Source organism: Gavia stellata, chromosome 21, assembly GCF_030936135.1.
Source record: "Gavia stellata isolate bGavSte3 chromosome 21, bGavSte3.hap2, whole genome shotgun sequence".
Classification (NCBI taxonomy): domain Eukaryota; kingdom Metazoa; phylum Chordata; class Aves; order Gaviiformes; family Gaviidae; genus Gavia; species Gavia stellata.
Window position 1 is genome coordinate 6227137 of NC_082614.1, and position 12327 is coordinate 6239463.

At 44.1% G+C, this 12327-nt stretch overlaps 1 protein-coding gene across 2 annotated transcripts in view; it reads right to left on the bottom strand.

Moving 5' to 3' along the window:
- Positions 1-2247: 2247 nt before the first annotated feature.
- Positions 2248-12327, bottom strand: part of DGCR2 (DiGeorge syndrome critical region gene 2) — a 50792-nt gene continuing 40712 nt past the window's right edge. For both annotated transcript variants that reach the window (XM_059827673.1, XM_059827674.1), the window contains exons 8-10: positions 9032-9184; positions 8113-8349; positions 2248-7324 (exon numbers count right to left, since the gene is read on the bottom strand). In XM_059827673.1, the coding sequence (XP_059683656.1) occupies positions 7083-7324; positions 8113-8349; positions 9032-9184 (632 nt within the window). In that variant the 3' untranslated portion in view covers positions 2248-7082. The remainder of the gene's footprint in view (positions 7325-8112; positions 8350-9031; positions 9185-12327) is intronic.

Genomic DNA, 12327 nt, shown 5'->3' on the forward strand with positions numbered 1-12327 from the left:
CCTGCCCCCCTTGCATGGGGCACAGGGGGACACAGAGAACCGCGGGTCCCTGGGGAGCGGTGGCGAGCCCGGAGAGCAGTGGCTGTGCTCCGGGCACTCCTGGATGCTCCCTGCAGCCGCAGCATCACCCCTCTCCCCAAGCAACGAGAGCGCAGGAGGGAAGGGCAAGTTGTATCTGCACAGGGTCTGGCAGTGTCAGCAGATCCCCCCCAAGCACTCGTGGCATCACACCGCTGCTACAGAGAGATGCTTGTCCCCCCTGGGACCGGCAGCAAAGGAAAGGCTGCATCCCACCACCCTCAGCTGAACCAGCATCTCCCGGCCCAGAGATGAAGCTCTGGGAGCTGCACCAGTTCAGGTCCAGCAGCGACGGAGGTGGCTGTGGCAGCAGCTGCCCTCTGCGGGCACAGGAAAGGGAGAGCGGAGCCCTCCATGGCACCCACGGCGACGATGACACTGCACGCTGGACGGCTTTCAGCAATGAACGCATCCTGCGGCCACGAGGACAGCCCAGCAATGCTGCAGGGACTTGTTACACAGCACTCACAGCAAACACTGCGAGCCCAGGAGCTCGTTAAAAAAAACAGTGAATGTTTCTAGGACCTGCGCTCCCAGCTCAGAGCATGGGCAGGCATCACTGGGGCCAGGTCTAGACTGTGCAAAAAAGAGATGCTGCTCTTTCCCCGTGCCTGAAAACAGCCCCTTTCATGGCAGACTGGGATCAGGAGGTCAATTCAGTTTTAATACTTAAACTACTTCCCCCAGGTAAAGCAGATTTGACCCTGCATGGCTCCAGAAAATCCAGTTGCAGCACTTGCACCACAAGCCATCCGCAGAGCTGTCACCGGGACAGGGTTGGGGACGCAGGGGCTGCACTTGCTGCCCAGACTGCTCCAGAAGAGAGGCAGGGGCAGGTACCAGGAGCACACCTTTCCCCACTCCAAAAGGACCCATCCTCCGACCAGCACGGTGACCATGCCAACATTCGGAGTCTCCAGCTGTGTTGCTGTGAGTACATGCTACAGGACGAGTACCTTCCACAGCAGCACCTGGCCCAGAGGAGGAGACAGCAGCGATGCCGAGCACACCTTGCTGGGACAGAAGAGATGCGACTCTGACTCAGAGCGGATGTTGCTCCATCCCATACCCCACCAACCTGCCAGCTCCAGCTGCAACCTGCGTTAAGTTAGCACAACTGATTAAAGAGGCTTATTTATCCAGCAAGGCCTTTTAGGGGAATATTCTCTGCTATCAGCCAGCTTTGTTAAATAATTTAGAGTTACAGGCTCTTTCAAGAGAAACGGCATCACCTCCCAGCTCACAGCAGACCAAGGGGACTGGGGGGGGCAGGAGAGCTCCCTCTCCCACTGCACACCCCGCCTCGTTTCGTTTCCCCACAGCTCCACCGGGAACCGCAATCGCCCGTGGCGTACAGCCTGTGGTGTACAGCCCGTGGCGCACAGCAGCTCGGGTGGCTTTGAGCAGAAACGCCATCTGCCGTGCATCTCCCCGCAGGGCTGACGGGTCCCGGCACCGCACGGGAAACCACCCGCATGCCCCAAAACACTGCTCTCAGCCAAGGCTTCTCCTCCCAGCCCACCCAAGGCCACCCCAGAGCCCTCCCTCCAGCCCCCGGACCATGCAGGGTGTGTAAAACAACCGAGGGAAGGGTGCAGTACTCAAAACCTTCCTTTAAGAATTTCGTGAGAAGTTTGGAGCTTGAATTTTGGAATAGCTCAAGAGGTCAGGACAGCCGGACCTTTCCCAGGCTCTTCCACCACCCCCCAGTGCCTGCTGGGTGCATGGAGGCAGCATGGCTCAGTGCTAACACTGTCCCCCTCCGACTCCACACCAAGTCTCCGACCGACTTGGTTCATTCCCCAGAGCCCTGGTGCCCTGCGCCGGGAGCTGGGGGTCCGGAACATCCCTCCCATCCAACACAACCACCTCCTGCCCGGAGGCTTGGCATCTTCCCCGCAGGTTTGGAGAGGGCAGCAGGAGCAGGCTGCACTTCACCTTCTTTGGTATACAGCCAAGACTTTCTTAAAATTACACTAACGTAGGTAAATTCCACTGGTATTTGTACACAAAGGGATTTCGGCAGCCTCCCAGCCTGAAGTTAAATGCGTCTATTGATCTTTTTGCAAGATCACAGCTCAGAAGGGTGATTTAACAAGACCTTCCTTCACAATGCTGAAGAACCACATCAGTGCAGCAATCAGGAGACATTGGAACAGGCCATTTCTCTTACAGAACACAATTTATTTGGCATTTGGATGAAATGTTTCTCACAGCATCTTGAAAAAAAAAAAAAGAAAGATTAGTGTCAACCCCAAAGAAAGAAGTTAAAACAAAAAAAACAGTGTCACAGGGACTGAATTATTATAGTATCAAATTTAAATTCTACATGGTATTTCACAGAATATCAAAATCTTTTATACACTGCCACAGTTAAGTCCAGTCACAAACCAACTACACAGCAGAAGCCTGCAAATGCGGCATTGGCTAAAATTATTTTCCAGGAGAAGGTAAAAAGCAGAGTCTCATTCTCTCTCGCAGCCTCTCAGGCATCCACCAGCCCAACACTCAGGGTATGGCGCAGCACAGCCACGCATGCAGCCTGCAAGCGCAGCATCTCCGCTGGCATCAACTCCAACCCACTCAACATTCAAGGTGCACAATACTGGAAAATTAAAGCTATATCGTACCGTAGCAGGCAGGTAATGCACGCTGTTGTTAGGGGAAGCAGATCTTTACTGCCGAAAGCGTCTATTCCAAAGAAACACCTATTTCATTTGGAACTGGGGAACGTCAGAAGCAAAATGTATGAACTTTGATTTGCCTCCTCTACACTATAATCTGCTCTAATTTTAGGGTCCAGCTCCCAACTTGCAAGGGGAATTTAGAAGACATTTCTGTATATTGCATGTTCCTTAGCTAGGGAGAGAAAAGATGTTTCAACAACTGGAAAAAAAAAGGACACGTGTTATGGACTGTGTGAGGCAACATTAAAACTTCAGTGCTTTGCCACTGAAAATCCACACCTGAAAGATAAAAACATCTTTAAAACCAGCTTCAAATTCATTTAACATTAGATGGAAAAAGAACAGTAATTACTGATCACAAAAACATTTTCTTCCCAAGTGAAACTCAAGAGACATGTGAACAGGCCATCACCCCGTGACACCTGCGGAGCCAGAGCACCCGCCGACTGTAAGATCAAGCCTTCAGAAAAAATTTTCCACCTACTTCATTCTTCTTCTAGATCAGTGTCCTGCCATGAATGGATAAAGGAATAGTCTGAGGCTCAAAACTAGACAAGACTGAATGTTACGCAGACAAGCTCTTTGTACATCTGAATGACAGTTTTGATCTTCTAGCTCAGAATGAATCCCACCGTCCTTCTAACATTACAATACTCTACAACTCACCTAGTAAAAAAATCAGAGGCTGCTGTGAGACTGTGTACGGGTATCACCGATAACACCGACAGAAGTGAATATCTAGGGCTGTTCTTGAAGGAACAGCAGAGACCTCAATATGGCACCACAGTACGTCGTAAGAATGGGGAATCTGAGGAGTAGTTTTGTCTGAGGCCACAATGGGAGGTGTGAGTCCTGCGCAGAACCGAGTGCTGCGACTTTACAACGACTGCGGTCAAAGACATCCCAAGAGAAATGCCCTCTCTGCTCACGCGTGCTGCTGGGAATGATGTGGTAACGCCATCTTCCCCGCTGGGTCTGGAGGGATATTTGGGATGCATCAGTAGTTAAGAAAAACATCCAGATAAGTGAATGGTGGTGGTGGGGGGGGGAAATTAAAAAAAATAAAATAAAAATCAATGCACAAAGTAACCCCAAAGATCTCATCAATCTAATGGCAATCAAAACAGGAAGGTCTTCCTCAGGCAAGCATCAACCCTCTAATTGGTGCTCAGGACAAACTGCTTACCAGTCACCTTGCCAAGGGCAAGGAAAGTTTGCTGAGGAGTCAACTGCTGTCAAGAGAACTTAACTCTTCCCCAGTTGGTCCAGAAGTCTGAGTAGTCATGACGTTTTCTGCTACAAAGGCTCTTACTCCAAGAGAAAGTACGCAACGTGAAAAAGCTACATTAAAAAGGTGGGGGGAAAGAAAATTTTATTGCCAAATTAGAAGCTCAGAGAGGTAAATGAGCTGTACTTACTGAGCTGCTCTGTTCAAGGCAAAATTTCCCTTGTTTACAGTTAAGATGAAGAAGAATAGGGAAAAAGAGAGAAAATAGCAGCCTCCGTGACGATATACAAGTGGGAAAGGCTCAGAAGCAATGGGGAAAATACCACACCGAGGCTTCTACGAAGAAGCCTCCATTTGGAATAGCTACAACCAGGAGCCACCACAAAGTTGCCAGTTGTAACAGAGCTTATTTTCACATAAAATTCACCACAGAGCCAAAAGTAAAATAAAAAAATATCGAACAGATTCCCATAGTGTTAGGAGAAGTGTGAGGTAAGGTATCTGTTCACCTCAGCCACAAAACACAGCTTCAGAGACTAAACCAAGCCAAAAGGCCTTTTGTTATTGCGCTAAGATACTACAAAGAACAAGTATTCCATCTGGCTTCAAAAGAAATTGGAAGTTTTCTATTTTGCACTGCTAAAAAAATATTTTTCAGGAACAGACTGTAGCAGCATAAACTTTGCATCCTACTTAAGTGTACACTATCACAGCCTGTCCTATAACAGAGTGTAGCCAGCTTGAGAGAAGAATTAACCCTAAGAGCCTAGTTTATATCCCAGTGCTTAGCTTCACCTAGCTGGATGCAGCACAAAGGTTACCATCTACAGTATGTATATATATCTCACCACCCAGAAACACACACACACACACGCATTCGTACCTATAAAACTAAAGAAAAATCAGTACATACAATGTATAAAACGTATGAATGTGCTCAAAAATGCACAAAACCCGCTTTATTTTCATACTTCAGAAACGCTCAATAATTTGTATGCATGGTTCTGACTACTGCTATCCATCCACTTCATTAGACCAGGACTTGAACTCAGAGGAGGAGACGGTAAGAGATCCCACAGGGTGGAGAATTGCTCCTCTCGTTTCATGCCACTGCTGTTAGAGCCAGTCAAACCAGAGAGCAGGACACGGGTGGTGGTACGGCTCCAGGCGGAGAGGCTTCCTAACAGTGCTTCCTCCCACTCGTGTGCCAGGAGCGCACCCCAGAACCGTGAGTCACGCTCTCCAATGGATTCAAGATTGTTAGCAAGTGTCTGAATGTCAAGACACCAGATATGATCTCAAATAACGAAACTCAGTTTTCTGTGCAAAAGGAGTTGAATTGTCAAGACCAATCCCCAAGTACAGTATAAGCCCATAGGCAGGACACAGAATAGAAAGTAGCAGCATATTCAATGGGGAAAGAGTCGCTGCACTGGGAAACAACAGTGGGTTAGGATTTGTCATACAGGTATGATTTCTCATCATTACTAGAAAAATAGATCACATACACACTCCCACGCAGTGTTTCTTCCTGTCCCTCTAGGCTTGTACCCTTCATAAGGTATAGGAAAACACTCACATGGGGCATTCTTTACAAATTCCTTATAATTCATTTCATCTGCTGACTGCTACAGCAAGTCAAGGAGAAGCACAGGCAAGAGGAGGATGGGGGGAAAGGGTAAGCTATTTGTACACTGGAATCCAAACTTAAATTTAAAATCACCTGTAAAGATTATTTTGCACTTATCATCAAAACCAACAGTGCTCGAATTTGCATTTAGCAAGAGAGTGAATGAATCCTTTTGCCATGTCTAAATAAACATAAAGAGTTCAATCTGAGGGGGAAATTTAAAATGACATATCAGAGTGAAGTAAACTGCTTTACTGATTTAAGTACACTAACCTCATTATAGCCCCTCGTGGGACCTGGATAAATGGTTTCAGAGGGCGGGGGAAATCCCTAGAATTAGGGGACTTGGATAGGGAACAAGTGTCCAATTAGAATTAAACATCACATATAGTGCATGTTGATCATTGTTTTTAAACAGTATTTGTAGAACTGCAAAGAAGTGAAATGGAGGGGAGGGAACACAGTTACATGCTAAATATAGCATGCAATAAGAAAAGCAAGAACAAGGGTCTTTTATCCAGGCCAGCCATGTGCAACTGTTCACTGTAAAGGAGTTAAACTACAAAGAAAACACCTCAGCCTTCCTTATAGGATTATAACAAACAGGGGCTCCATGCAGTGAAGTCAATCAAAGTTAATTGCTCCCCACCTCTTCCCTAAAGTACTACCTAACACATGAGGATTCTACCAAAGGGACATAAGCATTACACAGACCCAGTTTTCTTTATGGGAAAGAAGTTTACCCGACAATGAGATTTTGCAGCTACCAACAACAAAGAATTGTAATTGCAAATCCCAGTTTTCTTAAGTACCCACTTGTCACACATTGCGTAGATCATTCATCCTCCAGTCCCTGCGGTGTTCTGAAACAGCAAGGCAGATCAAAACACACAAATGTTTTATACTGTGTAACTCTCACTTGGTGGCATGTGTTTTAGCTCCTCAGTGTTCCTGCTCTGTAAAATAGGCTCCCAACCCCTTCCCCTGCAGTTCCATCTTCTCCGCCTTTTCCAAGTGTAGCACTGAAGCAAGAGAGAAAGCAACTAAATGAATAGTGACTGCCCCCACCCTCCTTTTCCATCGTCTGTTCCCTGGGTCCAGTGGTATCCAGCCAAATCCAAGCAGCTTTTTTCTGATGGAGATTTTGTTTCCTCTCAGATTAAGAAAAAAAACTACCCACACTTTTCACCTCCTTAGAAGTCAAAGGAATTCTCTGCACTCTTTTCCATAGCCAATGGAAAAAAAGAGCAGTTATACAATCCATATTTACAGGACAAACCAATTAGTGAATGAATAACAACAGCCAAAAAACGAGAGGCACAATCCTAATCTAGAACATAAAAGTAGTGTTCAAAAAACAAAGTGGAGATTCCTTCTGAAGTTCAAACCACGGATTAGTGTTTGTCTGTGCAAACAGTTGCTAAACCTATTTCTGACCGGCAGTCAGCTTTTTACTCCTTTATACAACGGTATTGAGAGAACAGTGGCTGTGACGGCTGCCCGTAAGAGTTTCTGCCGGAGTGTTTTCATTTAGCGGTGTGTCAGGAGGGACAAGAAAGGTGCTGCTGTCAGCAGAGTCTTCCAGCTCCACTGGAGAAGGACCAACTGAGGGAGGAAGCGATCCCTCTGTAAGCTGTGGGGATACATCACAGTTTCCTAGTGATGGAGGACTGCTTTGCACAGTCTGAGAAAGAACTCCATCTGCAAAGGACAAAAAACAAGCAGAATCAGAACGTGAAGTATATCGTTTCACATTCCCAAGTAGATTTACTATCTGTATTTCTGGAAGCTCTAAGTTTTTCCTGGTTTTGCATTAATGCACAGAGAGATGACACTACAAAAGAGGAAAATTATGTAGTAAAAATAAAACTTTGATATATAAATAAGATACTTGCACTAATCAGGCTCACTTATCTTGTGAGATATGCCACTATAAAATCCCAAATTGGAATGATTTCTACAGTATGTGAATATCACAGCTGCAAAACTGAAGAGCACTGGATGAATCATTAGAAAGTGATATTTTTGGTCAATTTTTTGGGGGGGGTGTGGGTGGAGGAAGTGGGGAGGAGAGAAGAAGACGTTGGATATATTTTATTTAAAATCTGTTGTACTTGACATTTGTTCTACTTTAATACCAATCTCTGTAGACCTATCTCCAAAAGCCCGGAAAAGGTACCAGCATAGTGGAAACTAGGTAACCAGGTAACCCATCCAAGGTAAGGCTTGAAAACAGGTAAGGTCTAAGAATTAAACTGCTTGCAGCATGGATTCCACTTGTAATTTAGATGATCCAAAGAACCTTTGAGAAAAACCAAGCTTAATGATACCTTTTAACAGAAGAATTTTCCATCGCAGAAATAGGAGATTTCATTGTGAAATATATTTTTCCATCACAATCACTAAAACACATGATTATAGTTTAAAAAAAAATCTACCCTCTAGCCAAAACGAAAAAGAGGAAAAAAGAGAAGTTATTGTCTGTGTACCTGGAGTGGAACAAAGGATGCTGTCTGGATTGACAGAAGCCTCATAAGGAGGAGGTGGGTCATCTGGATGTTGAATATCTGGATACTTGTAAGCAGTATAGGGTGGAGGCGGATCATGGAAATGAAATGCCCCACCTTCCCCATCATCTGAAAGATGCAGCGGAGTAAGGCCAGTTCCAAAACCATCAGGACCATAATCAAAACCAGGCATCCTGCGGCCCAAGTTAAAATGGTGCACTATTTCAAGAGAAGAAAAAGAAGTAAGTGACTTTATCCCATGCTTTCTTCTTCAATTTAAGGCAGACCTCAAAACCTTTTTCCACTTTTCACACCCAAGGAACTCACGTCTCCTGAAGACCTAAAAAAGTCTACATAACCTATACAAGTCAACTCACTGCAGTTACACCATGATACCCAGGCCCACCTGCTCCCAGCTTGTTCGCCCTGCATCACATCTAAATTTGAATCTAACCTCTTCAAACTAAGAAGATCATTCATATCATAGGAGATATTTCAGATTTGGACCACATAAACAAAAATTATTTTTCCATTATTGGCTAAAAAAGTTCAAGTTTGAGGAACGTACCAAGAGAACCACACACAGGCACAGTCAAGCAAGACCATGACATTTCTCACCTTTACGTACATCAATCTGTCAATAATAAGCACGAGGCACAAGGTAAGCGTTGATATGAAAGTTTTTTCTTTGATTGTGGAGCGATTCAGAGAGCCAAAACTTGTACAAATCACGACCAGTTCAGGCAGCCAGCACAGAGCTACGTTTGGGTACAGTACTGACTAGAATCTATAACCAGACTTCCGCTGCTGTTTTCCACAGATTTGTATTTCTTCCGCTCTCTTTATTCTGAAGCACATACACTACTTAGATCAAGACTCGTTACCGATACAGGCTACTTACAATTTGCTCCAATCAAAGACTCTATGCGCTCTCTCCGCCTCTGGCGTAGCCGGTGGACCATGAAAAGCAGCAGAGAGAGGATGAGGAAGGAGGAAATGCAGCTAACGATCAGACGCATTCCACCAGCCATTGAGTCAAACAAACTGTTGCCATCTGTTACATAAAACATATAAAAAGAAGCCTGTTACTTTTGTTCAAGACTCATTTTTCTTGATGATGTTCTGTCAGTAATGGAGTGATAAATGCGGAGTGGAGATTCATTAGCCTGGTTTAACGCTTCTCCATATTTCAAAAATGTAAGAAAATTATGAATCACCAGGTGATTCATCTATTTATTGCAAGAAGATCTAAATGTTTCTAAAAATATCTTAATCAGCAAAAGGGACAAAATGTTGAAGGCTTCAGGTCTCTGAAAATGGGAAAAAGGAAAGGTTAATAGCACTTTGCACATCCACTTGTCTCCTCGACATGGCTGATGATGTTATACTAAAGAGGACAGCAGACCTGGAAGCTATGGGAAAGGCCAGGGAACTGGCATTTCTACACACTATTTCTACATGACTTCTGGACATCTTAACTTTTACATTTCCAACAACAAAATCTCTAAACATTATCATGGTCACCAAGATGTGGTCATCTAAATTCCATATGTCATTGGCACATTGGTTAGCACCATTAAGTGATAGGAATTAAAAATACATTAAAAAGGCGAATCAACATGATAATCATCTTTCAGGAACTGAAGAGATTAAGGTAAACGGGAATTAAGTCTTTTCCTAGAATCACGTAAAAAGCAAGTGGCAGAACATGAAACAGACCCAGGAGCTTAAGACTTTGAGAGCTCCATACCACTGCTAACCAGATCCACATTTCGAAGGCTGCTGCTAGCAAATTATCACTGTTCTACCAGAGCCAGACATGAGGGGTATTAATTTTTCACAATTCAACTAATCACAGTTGGTTATGCTTAAGTAGCATGCACACATACAGATACTCTACACAAAGACAACAGACCTAAAAAATGAATGTGCTGTGTTCTTTGCACCAATTTCCCACTGAAGAGCTCTGAATGAGAAACACACCCAGGTTAGGTGTGGATAAGAAACAGATGAAGTGGCTGCACAACCTGGTCACATACTGCTGCAGGGCACAAGCACTACCAGGCGGGAACCCCTCTCCCCAGCCACCACAGTGCCACCGCACTTCCGAGAGCAACCAGCCAGATCCCGGCCACCTCTCCCTTCCCGCACCCACCACAGCTGCAAGAGCGCGCTCAATAGTTTTCCTTTCATCAACAGCAGCTAAAGCTGTATCAAAGATTCCTTACAAAAGAAAGCTAAAAGCCTCACAAAAATTGTAAGTACTGACTTGCTACAAATGCTAGTAACAGAAAAATCCACCTAATTGATACATCGTTAAAGTACACGGCTAACAGGCTGCTATTTATTACACAACGTATTCTTGGCAACAAGAAATTCATTTAATAGTGCACTATGCATAGAGCTCGAACATTACACCCTCTCAAATCTGGCTGTGTAGTACAAAAGCCTCTGTGCTGTCAAACCTTTTAGCAACTTTTACTGTCAGAGCTTAAACTGATGCAGTCACAAACCAACCAACCAACCCACCCTCCTGAACACCACAGACCTGCCGTTGTTCCTCCTCCATTTTATGGCAATACTGACTTCATGAACATCATAAATTAGTGCTAGTAACTGCCTTAAATAAAGTGACTTAAGTAAAATATCCACACAGGCACGCATGATGCAATCTTGTAGGCAGAAAGCCTGACTTCCATGTATTCTCTTTAGGCCAGCTACAACTGCAACTCTTGGACCTTCTGGGGCGTCTTGGCCTCTGTCACACTGCTCCCAGCCTGTGAGAGCTCCTAACGTTCAACCTGTTTGACTGGATAAACTATTGTCAAGTAAAATCCTAGATTAAAAACCAAAGACCCAGCTTGTGCAGAACAAGGTTGTACATCACAGAGATTTCTAACCAACATAAATACAAACAGACTATTTCAGAAAGGCTGTTTTACACTCAATACACTAGTAACACCCTGTAACTGCACCAGTTTAGTCACTAGAAAAGCTTCTGCACCATCAGTTCTTTCAAAGTATTTTATTTCTTTTATTACCTTTTCACAGGTAAGAGTTGCAGGTCTGTCTAAACAAGAGCCACACAGAAAAATTATTTTCTACCACATCCGTGGAGTAGCAATAGACAGACTACCTTGGTTTCAGCATTAATACGTGAAAGGTTTTCCTCTGCTGTTATCTTCAACTAAATGAGGAGAAGCATCTTTCAAGGGAGTATAGCTGTGATTGCTCAGCTTACTCCTACCACTGAAAAATTCCCCTACTACCAAAGTCCTTGAGTAATATTCATTATCCACTTGCGATCATTGCTCACCCACTCACACTGCAAGAACTGATTACCTGCCAACTCAACAGCAGGATTTATTTCCCCCCTGGTCTCTCCTTGGGCGATTAATTTACTTACTGTTGATTAGTAAACTGTTTTCTTTCCTTTGCAACAGAGCTTAGGGAAGATATATGTAAGAATTGGACAAAGATAAATACATGCTGATTAAAGAAAGCAATTCATTAATTTTGTCATCTGGAATAGTCATTTATAAACACCCAGAAGGAAAACTGAAATGTTTCATTTAAAAATTTCAGTGTTTATCACTAGCCGAAGTAACTTCATTATGAAGGAAGTTTTAACAACTGCTTGATGATTCTTTTCTCAAAAACTAAGTTACTAAAAAATCCAGAATACTTCAGGCAAGAGTACAATGAAACAGTTTTATTTAGCATCAGTACAGAAAGAAGAGCTTAAGGATCAGAAAGGATGTGGTAAAATACACTCTTCAAATCAGTATTCATGAAATAGTTAAGACCCACAGCAATAAGCAAGGATTAAAGAACACAGCACGAGGTTATCCCAGGTCATCTTATCCTGTCTTCTGGATGATGCTTTGCTGACACTGTTCCTGAAGATTAAAAAAAGTGAAGACAAAGTTTTAGCTCTGCTGATAAGAGTGGGAGGAAGACTCCTGCTTTTTCCGCACTCTTTCACCGACCAGCCTGCAACACTAGCTACGAACATCTGTTAAGCTTATTCCTCAGAACCGATGTGAATGACAACAAGGAGGAGCCAGTGGCCTTTAATGATTAACCTCTTGTAGTTAAGACAAATAAGAAAGACTGCAAATTTGGAAGGCAATAAGCACTCCTTTTTTGTAACAGACTGAAATAGAAGCCTCTGATGGGAAGAGTTGACCTTCCGTG